Source organism: Furipterus horrens, unplaced genomic scaffold (genome assembly GCF_987537825.1).
Source record: "Furipterus horrens unplaced genomic scaffold, mFurHor1.1.pri manual_scaffold_16, whole genome shotgun sequence".
Classification (NCBI taxonomy): domain Eukaryota; kingdom Metazoa; phylum Chordata; class Mammalia; order Chiroptera; family Furipteridae; genus Furipterus; species Furipterus horrens.
Genome location: NW_028327186.1, coordinates 12641063 through 12656109, shown reverse-complemented (window position 1 = coordinate 12656109; position 15047 = coordinate 12641063). Strand labels below are relative to the sequence as shown.

At 53.9% G+C, this 15047-nt stretch overlaps 1 protein-coding gene across 5 annotated transcripts; it reads right to left on the bottom strand.

Annotated features, from left to right (window-relative positions):
- Window positions 1-1832: 1832 nt before the first annotated feature.
- Window positions 1833-14795, bottom strand: BCL2A1 (BCL2 related protein A1). 5 transcript variants are annotated; one of them, XM_090263663.1, is made up of 3 exons: window positions 14778-14795; window positions 5754-6334; window positions 1833-2075 (listed from the first exon to the last, which is right to left on the bottom strand). In XM_090263663.1, exons 2-3 carry the CDS (start codon window positions 6171-6173, stop codon window positions 1968-1970), a joined length of 528 nt encoding a protein of 175 aa, XP_090119789.1. In that variant the 5' UTR covers window positions 6174-6334; window positions 14778-14795; the 3' UTR covers window positions 1833-1967. The 5 variants fall into 5 exon arrangements, with proteins under 5 accessions (XP_090119789.1, XP_090119786.1, XP_090119788.1 ...); XM_090263660.1 differs by lacking the exon at window positions 14778-14795 and adding an exon at window positions 14474-14694; XM_090263662.1 differs by lacking the exon at window positions 14778-14795 and adding an exon at window positions 14137-14466.
- Between the last annotated feature and the right edge of the window lie 252 nt (window positions 14796-15047).

Here is a 15047-nt window from a genome sequence, read left to right as displayed (position 1 = left end):
GAACAACTGAGTTAATATATTGTGGATAACAAGAGAGGTTTCTCCCTTTTGGAAAAACAACTTTCAAATAAGGAAAGAATTTTGGATTGAACCCTGTGGCATTTGTATTGGAATTAAGAGTGTCAGTGTAAACTGGTGGATTTAAATACATGCACACGCACACAAACTGATATATAAATTTCAGTTAACTCGAGTGTAAGTAAGTATTTACGAACCATCTGTTACAGCAGGCTCCTAACTGGTCTCCCAGCTGTTAAAAGTCTACTGGCCACACCACCGCCAGACCTCACTGACACAGAAGTGACAGCGAGTGTGTGCGCGAATGGGACTGAGGTTGTAGAGAGGGGTACTTGGAGGCAAAAGTGAGGCCGAAGAGCTGTCCCTGCAGAGGCAGTAAGGGACGGGGTCTAGGACACAAATATTAGGGGCTGGGCTCAGAACCACGGGCTCACTTTAACGGGGGGGGGGGGGGTATGCCAGGAGAGGTGCAGGGCAGGCAGGTAAACATGTGGGGAGGGCATGTGATGTGGACGTTCTCAGTGAAACGGGAAACAAGGTCAGTGGGAATTAAATGTCCTAGAAGTGTTGCAAGTGTCTGTATACATGCTCTTCTGTTGCTCAAGCAGCACACTCATCAACCTCCAACTTGAGCAGTTTTGGAGAACATTGGTCATGGGTTTGGTTCTCCTACATGTACTCTGTGAAGGCAGTCGCGGCCCTAGGCTCCATCAGCTCCAAGTCCTGCCTTTGGGCGTAAGGCATGTGAATCAGAGCCCACCAAGCCGAGAGGAGTGCCTGAGCCATGCGCTGCCCTCCCACCGTGCCCCTCATAGCACCTTCCAGCAGAAGTGCCACACAGAGCAGCTGTTTCATAAAGAAAGGGTTTGTTTTATTTTCATGCAGGATGATATAAAGCAACTTGCCTCGTCAGCAGCTTTCACCCTCTGGTAAGTTTCCAGATCCAGGAGTGGCAAGCAGTTGTAAGCTGGGCGATACTACAGGGGGGCACAGGACACTCACTGGGCAGCTGCAGATCCACCTGCCGGGAAACCCTGTCTCACCCAGCTGACCTTGACAAGCAGTTTCATCTCGTGACAGGGTGCGGAAGGAAGTAGAGGGCCTGGTGGCACCATGTGCTCAGGGGGAGGCATTGCCGTGAGAGGGGCCTCAGGGCGGGCTTGAGGGTCCATGTGATGCACCCCCCAACCCCATGACCTTGGACAGGATTCTTGCTGCTTTTAAGCCTGTTTCCTCAAGGGTAAAACAGTGGTAATATCTACAGCTTCCTAGGAAGTCAATGCAAACCCCAAGGGACAGGGACTGTGCGGTGGGAGGAGGAGAGTCGGAAGGTCCAGGACAAGGGACACTGCTGACCTCAAAACTGGAACACAGTCTAACAAAAGACAACTTTCGAACGTGTGGCATTTTCTAGATGGAAGGGTGCACAATGGCAACACTGAATCATTTACCTGCCTTCGTTCAAACTGTCCCATTGTGTGCCGAGGGTCCGGCTCCCGCACCCGTGAGCCCCACATGGCAGGCTAGGGGCTGACGGTGGGGGAGGGCTCAGCGGAAAACGCCACGCGTCCAGGGGCACTGGGTCCGACAAAAGACAGGGCCAAGAGGGGGTTGGGAAGCCAGCTTGTCTGCTGTGCAATCGAGACCCGTGACAGAGAAAATGGCTTTTGGGTCATGGGCACCCTCTTAAGAAAATCTGCCACGGGGCAGAAGACACCACCTACCTCCTCCTCATCCTCTTAATCTAGTACCTGTCCCTGCATTGAGCTCCACTCCTCAGCCGGACTCCCAGGCAGGACACAGTTACACAGGGAGACACACACATTTGCTTTATTCACTAAAATGCGGGCAAAATTGCTGTTAGTTCTGGAACATCAAGTTGCATCATGAATGTTGTTTGTTCAGAAGTACAAGAGTTTCCAGGTTTCACAATACAGTGTCCTTCCTAGTTAATAGTGTTGCTTCAGGAGAGATAACATATTGCAGATCTTCCCTGCAACTTCCAGAAAAGTCAGCCAACCAGATTTGGGTTCAAACTTCTTTACGAAGCCATTTTCCTAAGAGAGAACAGATTCAACATTTTACAAAATCAGTGGAGACTAAGTTTACTGAAATAAAAACAAAGAAATATGAATTTAAATGATGCAGACGGTTAATCTTTGTGGTTTCACTACTTTTATTCTGTTCATCCTCATCATTTTTTCCATCTCTAATTCAAGACCCTGAGCAGCACACCCAATAACAATACAGTGTTACACATATAATTTTATGTGATTTTAATTTTAATTTTTATGTAATCTTAATTTTTTAGTGGCTACATTTTAAAAGGAAAAAATAGGCAAAATTGATTTTTGAAAATTATTTATCTGAAATATTTCATTATGTAATCAATATGAAAATTATTAATGAGGCAGCTGACATTTTTTGTATCAAGTCTTTCAACTCCGACGTGTATTTTGTACTTAAAGCACAGCTTCCTTCAGACTAGTCATGTTTCAGCTGCTCACCTGCCCCAAGTGACAAGTGGCTACTGTGCGGCACAGCACCTGTGGGGGCTGGAAAGTCTCCTTCCCCCGTTCTCTTTCAGGTGCCTGGCACTGAAATACGCACGTGTCTGTAAGCTGCATTGTGCTGAGAGTCACAAGCGCTCATACTCAGGGCAGATTTAACTGGTGCTTCTGAGCCAGTGAGAAGGTTGTTGATTGTTTCTATTACAATTCATTTTCTTTCTGAGCCTTAGTTGTTAAAAAATAGAGTGTGGACTGCACATTGTGTTTTATTTGTGACCTATAATTATGGAGCATCCTCACCGCAAAGGACCTCTGAGGTCGCCCAGCCTTTGACAAATGAGGAAACGGGACAAAGTAAGTTACCTGCAGCTGCCCAGCTCCTTAGCGCCTGGACCGGCCCTGGGATGCAAACACTGTCCTTTTCCCTCCGTACATGTCCAAGCAACCACCAAAAGGGTTAGAGAACTGGTAAAACAGCATTTTCAGATGTTCATCTAGTACACATTTGCTCTGTGCCTAGCAAGCTCCAGACTCTGGAGCTGGAAACGCCTTCGTGTCTAGTGTGAAGAGAACATGCCCGGGTAAAGCAAGCCGGACCCGGGCAGCCGGCAGGGACGGGAGGGCTCTGCAGTGTCTTGAATCAGCTTTTTGAGCATCGCTGGTGGCAAAGGTCAACGCCAACCAGTCAGGGGAATTTCCCACTTGAAAGGTTGCCCAGGAAAGCCAGTTTCTGTCTGTGAGGTGTAGTCACACTCTGAGACCCACGCTGTCTGGCCCCAGGAGGGGCCAGACTGTTCCTTCTCTGTCCCTCCTCCCTCCTCCTGCACACACACACGCACACACGCACGCATCCCCCAGCCGATCCACGTGTACACCGAGGCAGTGCTCCCCTCCTGAATTTCCACAAGTCCCACAGGAAGGAGGCCCCACTCTGAATTTACTCTTGTGCCAGCGAGCACCGCCCATTATGATTGGGCCGTTAGTAGGCATCTTCTTGAGACACATTCAACTTCTAAAAAGAGCCAACAAAGGAAAAAACTGACAAATTCAGCTCTATGAAGATGAAATGTTTTAAACTAAAATAAAGAGAAGACACTGGGAAAATAGTTACACTTCCAATGAAAGAGTTCATTCAAATGTAAGAGAAAAACCAAGCTCTTAGTAGTTACAAGGGCAAAGGCTATTGAAAAGAGAAATATAAATCATTCATGAGCACATGGAAAACAGTCAACATTAGTGGCAGTTAAGCAAATTCACATTTTAGCCCTGGCCAGGGCAGCCGTTTCCCCAAATGAATGAGAGGAAGCTCATTCACTCCAGCAGTTGCGTCAGCCTCGCTGAGAGGAGGCGCGTCCTGACTCAGGAAAGCGGGGCCCCGCGAGCGGGACATGAGTCACGGGGCCAGGGGAGGAGGACGCGGGCGGCGGGGGAAGGACTGCTCACAGAGTGTCTCCACCGCGTCTCAGAGGGAAATTAGGGGAGAGCTTGAAAGCCGCCTACGGACTCCGTGCAGGCTGCGTGTGTGCGTGCGGCACCGCGTGTGTTTGTGCCACGCACACCCGTGCACACACATGCACACACGCCCTCCTGTGTCTCCTGAAGGAGCAGCACACTCCAGAGGTTCTCAGAGCCAGCCCCCCACCGGCTGTGAGTTCCGGGAGCTCACAGCATTCACTGTGCAGAAGTTAAATGTTCAGACACACTGGTGGCCGTCTCTGTCCCTAACCCTACAGCAGGCGACATGCAGCCTGGCCCAGGCTCGCGAGGGGGCCGCAGTGCGCAGGAGCCCCCGCCTTCCCTGGCGTGCCCACCAGCCGGTGCCCCAGCACGGCGCCCACGGCAGCCAGAGGAGAACACGTGGCATCTCACTCACCTCAGCCAGCCCCACGGCGGGCCGCTTAGAAAGCGGGGTTCCGGGAGGGAGAGGGGAAAGGGGACAGGGGAGGGGAGCGCTGGCGTAAACCCTCTCGTTCTGCAGGAGGGCCTCCAACGGAACGCAAAACGCTAAGAAATAGAATGACGTCCAGTTTCAAAACATTCACAGTGACTGAAGACATCTATAGCCTTAGAAGACAGCAAAATGGAAGATACTTGCCACATGTGTAAAAGCATTTTGTATCCAGAATATTCAAGAATTTATATAAGTCAGTAAGAAAAAGAACAGGAAAACGGGCGAAGACTATGAGTATGCAATTCCCTAAGTAAGAACTGCCAGTGATCGATGAACATATAAAAAGGCACTGAACCCACTAGTAACCAAGGAAGGAAGAATTAAACAAGATAAACCAGGCATGCGTTTTTAACCCAACACAGCGGGGAGAGGAGGACACTGCTCCGACCCAGTGCTCGCCGGCACTCCCCTACGTGGTGACAGACATGTGACGTAGACCATCTGGTCAGCTGAAGGTCCCTGCGCCGTGAAGCATCGTGCGTGTCGGTGAACTGTGGGAGTGACCCAAATGTCCATCAGCTCGAGGGCCAGACATTCGAGAGCATTTGCACCCAAACAGCATGTAGGTAACACTCTTTTTAAAACGCTATTTTAAATACCCTTGGGTGAAGAAAAAGCAGAATAAGTACCATGTGCTATTTATACGTATTAAAAAACCTCTTTTGCAAAGAAGCACTGTGCACATTCTCCACGGCTATGTCCAGCAGCTACATGGTAACAGTGGTCACCTCTGGGGAGAGGGAAGGGCCAGGACTGGGGGCTGGGGAGAGGACGTCTGGGGACACAGTGCGTTGACAGCTAGGCCCTGGGATATAAAGACAAGGGCAGGCACCGGCTGCGAGAGGCCCTGCTCCTCGTGAGTCCTAACGCAGGCCCCACGCACGGAGTTCTTGGGAACAGCCTCTGCTGCTGTGCAGCACGTGACTTTCTATCATCAAGCCTGCACAGCCGGAATTTGTTATATTAGAAAACTGGGGGGTGGGGTGGGGGGATCAACTTGTAAGCAATGAACTTGCAAAAATCTACACCTGCCTTTTGCAACACAATACATACCTAAATACAACCATACCTAACACCAACCCTTTGCTGCTAAGTCTGCGTTGTCATGACAACCCTAACAAACACTAAGTCTTAGACTAGGCTCTGCACTGTTGAGTCTAAGGATGGGCTAGAGGTGTGCTTGCAAATACAACCCATATATATATATATTTTTTAAATTATCAAGAAAGCTGTTCATTCCTGTTTCAAAGTAAAGAACAGCGAGGACTACTCACCCAGCCTCCGTTCTGCCGTATCCATTCTCCTGTGTTTCTCGTTATGAACTCGGCGACAAAGTAAGAAACCTCCCTGTAAGCGTCCACGTCTGGGGCAATTCGCTCTCTGAGGAGCTTCTTGATGAGAACCCCTTCGAAGGCGAATATGGTCACAATCCTTCCCCAGTTGATGACGCCGTCCTCAAACTCCCCCCTCATGACTTCCTGGAAGAGCGTCCTGGCCGTGTCCACGGACTCCAGAGAGAAGCTGTCCAGGCACGGCCTCAAGCTCTCCTCCACTTCCTGCTGGACGGAGGAGGCGACGTCCTGTAGCAGCTTGGAGGTTCTGCTCGCACGGGGTCCAGGCTGCGGTATCTGCAGGACGTGCTCCAGGTAGTCCTGGGCCAGGGAGCGGACGTAGGCAAACTCACCGTCGGTCATCTCTCGTCTGCGCAGAGCCTCGGCCGGGGCTGGGTCACCGGGAAGGGGCAGAACCGATCTGAAGCCAGAACGCAGAATGCGGCAGGATGTCACACAGGGCCGGTGGAATTTCTGTTTGCATCACCGAGGGCCCCGGTCCTCCCAGCGCTTGCATGCGTAGGCTGTGTGCATGAAAGTAAAAGTTCAGAATGTCTCCAAGAGGCCACTTCCCCATCCTGTCAGAGTGAGTTAATTCAGCTTTTGGTCTTAAACACAAGGGTGCGGAGGAGCCAGGACACTCCTCCGCGGCCGGCGGAAGGGAACGCGGGGCAGCCCCTGCGACATCTGGCAGTTCCTCGGAAAGTTCAACAGAGAATTACCAGACGGCCCGGCAGTTCCACTTCTAAGCGCACGTACCCCGGAGGCCTGTAAGCAGGGACTCAATCAGACACACGAGCGTTCACAGCAGCGCTATGTACAACAGCCAAAAGGCGGGCACAACCCCAACGTGCACCAGCAGGTGACTGGACTAACGACAGGAGGTTACTCAGCCGTGGAAGGGGTGCTCTGCATTGCGGACGAATCTCAAAAACATCAGGCCCAGGGAAAGACGCCAATATACAAAAAACCCAGGAGTAAATCAGGAGACGCAGGGCAACTGGTGTTTGCTGGGGCTGAGGGAGGGGGCGGTGACTGCCCACGAGGCGCAGGGTTTTGTTTTGTGACAACAATGTTTGGGAATTCCACAGAAGTGTGTTTACACAACACTGTGAATATACGAAACACCACAGACCTGTCCACTTTAAAATGGGCCATTTTCTATGATGTGTGTCTCCTGCAAAAAAAAGTCTCCAGTGCCACCCAGTGGCTACACGGGATGACTGAGAACACGGGAGGGAGGCAAGCGAGCCCCTGGCGCTTAAGGACCATATGGGAGGGTCTGGGACTTCTGACAAAGCCCTTAATTCCCGAATCATCCAATACAGGGATCAGAACTGTGGGACCACACAGAGCGCTCAATTACAGGCAGAGGACCCGACCCGGTCACGTTTCCCCGGCACAGCAAGTCCTCCTGCCCCTCCAATCATCCCTGAGTGTCCAAAGGAACCACCAGAGGATGGGAAGAGCCCCTCGTCCCCCAGGACAGTCCGGCAGGCAGTTGAGAAGCTGAGGGCAGGGTTCTCAGTTCAGCACTGGCCCCTTCCCTCCATGTCCCCAGGGCCCAGCCTGGACCCGGGGAGGGGCAGAGAGCCGACCCAGTGGTGTGACCGGCATGCCATCCGTCACACAGGGGGCCCGCAAGCTACCCTGAGGGCTCCACAGGCCTGACCCCTTGGATCCAAACACGAGTTGCTTTAAAAATGTTAAATAGTGTGGCCTGCTTTAGTTTATCTTGGAGAGTTTACAAATAAATGCTTTTCAAGGACAGGTGAAAGAAAAACAAAGTATTTCCCAAAAATAATCATTTCTTTGTTTATAAAGTACAAAGAGACTGGAGAGGCCGGCCGTGACCAGGCATGAAGAGAACTGTCCCCTTCTTAGTATGACCCACAGTCAGTCTCCACGCACCTGGGCCCAGGATATGGCCCACACAAACCAGCCCTGGGGTGGCCGCCTTCCCCTCCCCCCATCAGGCTGCCACAGGGCTGGGCCCCCGGACTGGAACCCTCCATGGACAGACGTCTCCTACGTGGGTTGAGGGAAACAGGGGAGCTCTCACTCCAGCCCCCCGCCTGGTCCCAGGCCTGTCGTTAGCCGCCCCCTGCTCTGACCAGGGAGCGGAAGGTGCAGAGTGACTCAGGGTCAGGTTCCACGGGGGCGATGCGGGTAGGACCCTGATGCTTCTGTGCCCCATGAGCAGCCAGAGGGACCCAAGGTCCCAGGCAGGCTCCTGGGGTGTGTGACCTCGGGGAGAGCCCGCTGAGGTCAGCTTCCCCTTTCCCCAAAAGGCGGAACTCGGGCAGAGACTCATGAGCTCTCGGCTGTTTCAGAGGAAGCGGCTCGGGGGAAGTCCCAGCCCCTCCAGCTGATCTCAGCCGCTTCCCACGCCAGCCAGCGCCGCGGGGGCGGACTCTCTGCCAAGGACAGTGCACGTCAAGGGTAACGCGGTTCACCGGACCAGAAGCCACCCCACGGGTGTCAGAACACACAGTGGGACACGTCCGCTACCCATCAAGAAAACCAGGTGAGGCCAGGCACCCGGTGGGAGCTCCGTTTCCATCCAAGGAAACCCATGTCCACAGGTCCCTCGAGCAAACAAGACGTGGGATTTCCCCCAAGCCTCCCGCTGTGCGTGGGAGCAGGGCTGACATGAGCACGAGGGGGCTGCGGGCCGGGACAGGAGGAGAGGCGTCCTCAAGCGTGCAGTCTGGGGTGGGATTTGTCAACCAAGGTCATTGAGGCCACAGGGGGATGGAGGAGGAAAAGGAGCAGGGGCCGAGAAGCACAATTGGGAGGGACAAAACAGGCTGGGGGACGCCAACAATAGTGAGGAAAGGGCAAAGCCAAGGACCTTACACACACGACCCACGGCCATGGACGATGGGGGCGGGGGGCCTGCTGCAGGGAAGGGGGCACAGGGGGAAAATTGGGACATCTGTCATAGAATAATCAATAAAATGCACTTTAAAAAAGCCAGGGGGAGGTAAAAATCACACAGGGTCCCACACAGGACGAACCCCTGACTTATCCCTCGGCCGGCCCCGCACACCCGCGTGCAGGTGGGCGCTCAGACTGGCGCTCCCTCCCCCTCTGACCCTTGAGCACTGCTCACTCCGCTCAGCAGCTCAGGATCCTCCAAGGGCTCCCCGTGGCCTGTGGAGAGGGGCCCCAACCCCTCCAAGGGTCGCCGTGCTCGGGTTCCACCTTCCCGGTCACCTCCTCTCCCACGCTCAGCACCCAGTCCCCGACGGCGGGCGCTGTCCTGGCTGCAGGAGTTGGGCCTTCCCGTTGCCTCTCACTGGGATGGCTTTTCCCCTTCGTTCCTGCGTCCCCAGGTCCCCAGGTGCGGGCCCACCCTCCCCTCTCAGTGCACACATGCTCCTGCAGGAGTCACAGGACAGTACATTGCGGGGTGGACCTCACAGGGCAGCTCCTCTGCTGGGGGCGCCCTTTGCGGGGCTCCTGGCCGGCCTCTGTCCTGGGGGCACGGCTGCCCCTCTTATCTTTGGTTCCTTTCAGAGGCCAACCGGGGAGCTGGCCCCAGAGGGACGTGGCTGGCTTCTGTTCTCTCTGCCAAGGTCGGGTCTCTCACAAGTGGTGAGATGCCGTGGCTGGAGCTACACTGGGTTTTCTGTTAAGTTTTGCTCTGTAAAGCGAAAGGAACCTTTTCTTTTGTTTCCTAAATGCCATCTTAGGGGAAGACCAAAAGAAAAGCCTATTTGAATCGGAATGTCCAAAGCTGCGGGCAGAGGGCCGTGGACTTTCCAGTGCCCCAAACCACATGAGCAAGGCGGGCACGAGGAAGGAGAAGTGGGCCCCGTGAGGACAGCGGGTGGGTGAAACCGGGCCCCAGGGGGCAAGTCTCTGCAGAGGGCCCAGCTGCACCGGCCTCGGGCGGTTCAGTTCCGTCACCCATCGGTTCTGTACCCCCGGAGTTGCCGCTGCTGTGCCGATGCTGTGAGACACCATCACTTACGGAAGCTCACACACATGTTCATGCTTCTGATTCCCGGGCCTGCCATTGCTGGGTGGCGCTGCTTCTGGCTGTGGGCCGAGCTCCAGTCAGCTCCTTCCCGGACCAGCAGTGGCCTCGGGCAAAATCTGCTGGCCGATAACAGAAGCACAAGAGGCCACACCAAAGTACAAAGCACATCTAAGTCCTCTGCTCCCTTCACGCTGCTAACGATCTCTGTCCCGTCCTGCACTGGTGGGTCGCAGGGCTAAGCAAACACCAGCGAGCTGGGGAAACCCACTCTGCCTTCCCTACTGGGAGGTGCTGTAAAGTGAGACGGAGAAAAGGCATGAACTCATTACTTCATGACAGGGAAGGGGCAGGGAGCTGGCGCAAGAACTCCATTTATCACTCAGTGAGCTTAGAAACGTCAAGTCCGACTGATGCGCGTCACACGTGAGGCTTCCGGCTGAGGGGCTGGGGGGGGCCGCGGTTAGGCTGCCAGAGGGCGTGCTGGCGGGGCCACGGGCACGGGGCGCCAGCGGACGGACAGGACAGGGCCGAGCCTCACCCCCAGGAGCAGCAGCAGCAGCGGGGAGGTGACTTGGCCGGCACTCTGTGACCTAAGGAAGACGGGCCAGGTTGTGTGCAGACTCCTACCAGCTCCATAGTCCTTGGATCCTTATCTTGGGTCTCTACCAGGGCTCTGTAGCCTCTGAAAATAGAGTAAGTCGCTCCTACTGTAACTAAAAGAAAAAGAAGTTTGGGAGATGAAAAAAGATGGGCAAACGCTGGAAACTGCAGCTGGGTGAGGGCCCATGGGAGTCTGCGACCCTGCTCTCTCTGGGCTGAGCCTGTGGCATCTTTCCCAGGCTGAAAGTTTTTTAAGAAAGAGAAGCTCTGATGAACAAGTGTCATAACGACCTGCTTCCTAGCCCCCCGTGCCTTCCAAAGGAAACCCCCTTCCTGTTGCCCTTCATCTGTCGCCTCCCGAGCTTCGGCAGCCACGCTGCTCCCGTGTTACAAGACCTGGGGGTTTCCAGAATCTTCTATCCCCACTTCCCATTTTCCCAGTGATTTGAAATATCACATATGTAAAGAAAAAAGACCGATGGGAAGACGCGCGCTATTGGCCAAGGTGGGGGCTTTAGGGAGGCCCCCCCAGAGGGGACAGAGCCTCTCAGCTGGAGCTGAGTCTCTACTAGGACCCTCTGTCCAGGGCGGCGGAGCTGAAGGTCAGAGGTGGCCCCTTCCCGTGTCATGATGGGGACGGTGCCCAGTGCCCAGACAAGCTGAAGACACGCGAGTGTGGAGACCTCGCAGCCCGCGCTCGGCCCTTCTCCTCACACCTCCACCAGCGCTCCCTGGTGAACGGCCGCCATGCGCCCTCACCGGCTTGGGTTCCCCCTTAGCTAGAGGGGACCTGGGGTCGCTCCCCCTTTCCAGCCTGGAGGGGCTGGGAAGCCCAAAGGAATGTGCGCCCCCCCCCAAGCCTAGGAAGAGCCACTCAGGGGAGCCGCCCGACCCTCGCCCCCTAAGAACAGAGGGGCTGGCAGCGTTCCAGGGACTCAAACAGAACCCCAGAGGGAGGGCGACCCCAGCCCATCCACGCTTTCTGTCACGGGGTCCTCCCTGCTGCCAACCAGGGGCGGCGAGTCCCCGCCTGCCTGTGCCACAGGTGACCCAGGGGGCCACCTCTCTCGTGACTACACTGCGCGGGGCAGGCACCTCGGTCTCCCCAGAAGGTGCACAGGCGGCGTCCCTTCAGCAAAAGCACCAGGTCAGGTTTTGCCACATCTTCCCAACTGCGTGTTTCATGCAAAGACAGCTAAGAACTTAGACGGAATGACTGAGGTGTCTCTCCAGGGTGGAGGTGGGGCAGAGGTGTCCCTGGCCATCATCCCTCTGTTGCGTGTGTACCATGTACCTGGCTCAAGGCTGGGTGCAGAATGCAGAGAAATCAGACAAGTCCCGCACTCCAGGGTCCCTGGCCTGAGGTAAGAAGCGACGAGGCAGACGGAGAAGCTACTGTTATACAGGACAGACAGCAATGGATGTCACGGAGGCTCAGAGGTGACATGAGGATTTTAAAAGGGAAAGTGAATATGTAGTACGTGCCAGGAATGACGCCGGGAATCCTGAAAAACCTCGTCTCATTGGGAGCCATGAAAGTACTAGCTCCCCACAGAGAAGTCTGACACCCAGAACCCGGCAGGTCCCACCGCTACAAGCAGCAGAGCCAGGAATGAAGCCCAGGACTGTCTGACGCCAAAATACGCAGATACCATGCTATTTACAAGTTTTTCCTAAATTCCCATTTGGACGTGAATTCACAATGGTCTGCTCATTGTCACAAACAAGTCGAGTATGTCAGTCAATGGACTCTGGATTCCGAGGCTCCTGCTGCGGGGCTGGGAGTCTGAGCACCCAGCACTCCGGCCATAAGCGTCCGAAGGGCGCCACCTGGTGTCCCCACGTGGGAATGCAGCAAGGCCATGCCGGCCCTGCAAACCTGGGCTTACAGTCGGGGAGGAGACACCTTGTTTATTACACGGGCTGGTTAACACTGAAGCCTCCCAACCGCGCTATAACTCATGCCTGAAGGAAGCTAATCCAACACGCACATTCTCTCTGTAAAGTACGTCACAGAAACACTAAGCAAGCAAGTTACTTTAAGGCAGCAGAGTCACCAACAAAACTGCAAAAACAGGCCGCTAATAAATCTCGACAAAGACACATATTTATTGTAGGAAAGCTGAAGCAAGAGGGCACAGCCCGGAAGGAGACTTGCCTTGGGGTGGGGAACACGTGACCGAACCCAGACAGCAGGGGGCGTCCTACTGCTCGCCGCCTACCAGGCAAATCTCCAAAGACACACACTTCGATGGAAAAGAATCTTTTATTTAATGTCAAGTCTCTGCCTGAAATATCTGCGTCACAAAAGGGGAAAAAAAAGAGTATGACACCAAAAATAGTCTCATTACAACGATGATTACTCATTGCAACAGATGCTGGGTCAACTGCAAGTTCAATACAAACCAGAGCCCAACCACCAGTGGAAGAAAGGCTGGCAGTGGGCAGGGTCTGGGTCCGGAAGGGTCTTCAGCCATGCCAACGAGTGGCCCTGACTCAGTCACACTGCACCTGAGAAAGACCACTCCAGGAACAGGCGAGTCTGCATGGGAGAGGATGGAGGCGATGGAGGCTGCTGAGGATGCCTCCGGAAGCTTGCAAGGCTTCTGTAACTAGGGGAGACAGGACCCAAATCAAGGTCGAGATCATGAGGACGGAGAGAAAAAGGAAGTGGAAGCACAGGAACTGGGGACAAGGAAACGAGGAAACTGCAGTTCAGCAAGTAAGGGACAGGCTTGCTGAGATAAGAAATCTTTACTTGGTGGAGGATGAGATTCACCCAGGACAGGCTGGGTTTGAGATACAGAAACAGCCTAGTGGGCCTGGAGCTTCAGAGAGCTTTTCAGCTGGAGGGTGGAAGTCAGTGGTTTGGGAATCATTCGCCTATTTGCGCTCTGAAGGAAGAAGCTGGAATCACCCTGAGAGAAGAGGCGGCACAGCCCAGGACACAGGAGAGGCTCATGCCCCTGGAACCCTGCATGGTCTGTGAGCTTGCAGGAGAGCCTCGTACAGAAACAAGACAGTCGGTCAAAGAGGAAAAATACCAGGCAGATGGGGCTCCCTGAGGACTATCCAGATGGCAGCAGATGTAGGCACAGAGCTTCCGGAACGCTCCCTGAACACGAGCTGCCAAGGTGGAAGGACTGTCCTGGTGGGTTTCTCTCCCCCTCTCTGCTCCACACCTCCCCTGGGCTCCCACTGTGGTGCATTTTCCCCGGGTAAGAAACCTCTGGGTGCCAGCAGAGGGGCCACTCCCAGTATCAGTATGGAATCAATCAAGTAGTCAGCTGAGAAATTACTTGAGATTGTTTTGATGCTAGATCCCTATGTAATTTGGGAAGGAGGGCAGGTTACTAATTGAATGACATACAAAACTTCCATTCCTGTCTACTTATTTATAAACAACAACAAAAAAAGTTTCTCACTTCTCATGGGCACCTAAGAATATAGACAAATGATGCTGAACCCTAGCAAAAAGAAATAGTCATCCATGGATATATAAATTGTGGAAGAAAAGGGACCACATATTAACCTGACAAGCTCGGGAGGTCTGTGAGGCAGCATTACAGACTCAGAGATCTAAGGTAACCACAAAGAATGGTCTGAAATTAAAACTTACTAACTAAAAGCAGTTCGTGGTGCATAGTCATGTCCTAGGCCAGTATTTCTCCCTAACAAAGATCAATCTTTACCTTAACAAAGCCTGTCTGTTGTCTTTTTGCATCTAAGATAACTTACCTTTGGAAGGTCAAGGTAACTTCCCCCTTTCCCCTTTTTATTTCCATTGGCTCTGGACGGTTCAGTTTCTGAGCCAATCCCCTCCTGGACCGCTTTCCATTGCCATGGCAACCTCCTCCTACGGCCCCTCCCTACTTCTCTCCCGTGATCCAATCATAAGTCCCTGTATGAGCAGGGCTAGGGTGCAGACGGAGCCTGACAAACCCGCTAAATGTTCTGCGCCCCAGAGGAGAAGCATGATCCCTACGCTGAGTCTGGCTCTGGGCTGCCCCGGTGCAAACAGGCGGGGAATGCTGCCCGAGGAAGGGCCTCCCGACCCTGTCCCCACGTCACAGACCTGGAGGCTGAGGCCGGGGAAGGCAGCGCTGCCGGGCAGCAGCAGCTCAGCCAGGAACCTCGGTGTCCCGCCTTCTCGCACCACGGAAGCAATGTCAGGCCGGGTGCGACAGGACTTCACGTAATAAGCTAAGATGTCACATTGGCACGATACCAGCTGGGCAGAACGACATACAGCGGTGCCCATACAGGGTGCATGTCTGGCGGTTTTAAACGTCATTTCCGGCCCTGGCCGCATTCGCCCTCGGTTCCAGCCTTAACCGGAAATGCCAAGGTTAGGGATTGGATTCCCAGTCAGTACGCACCTTCCGGAGGCAGCAAGGCGTTGTTTCCCTCTCTCCCTCCGTTCCTCTTAGGCTAAAATAATAAATAAATTAAATTAAAATTAAAATAAACGGTATTTGCGCCCGAAGACAATTCATAACGGCTGCAACGTCGACTGAGTTTAAACGTCACTTCCGTCGCGATGAAAGTCCAGTAGGGATGGCGGACTGCATTGAAACGTCATTTCCGCCGCGACCAGCTGTTGAATGGGTCTTACGTCAACTGGGTTTAAACGGCTTATTTCCGCTCCG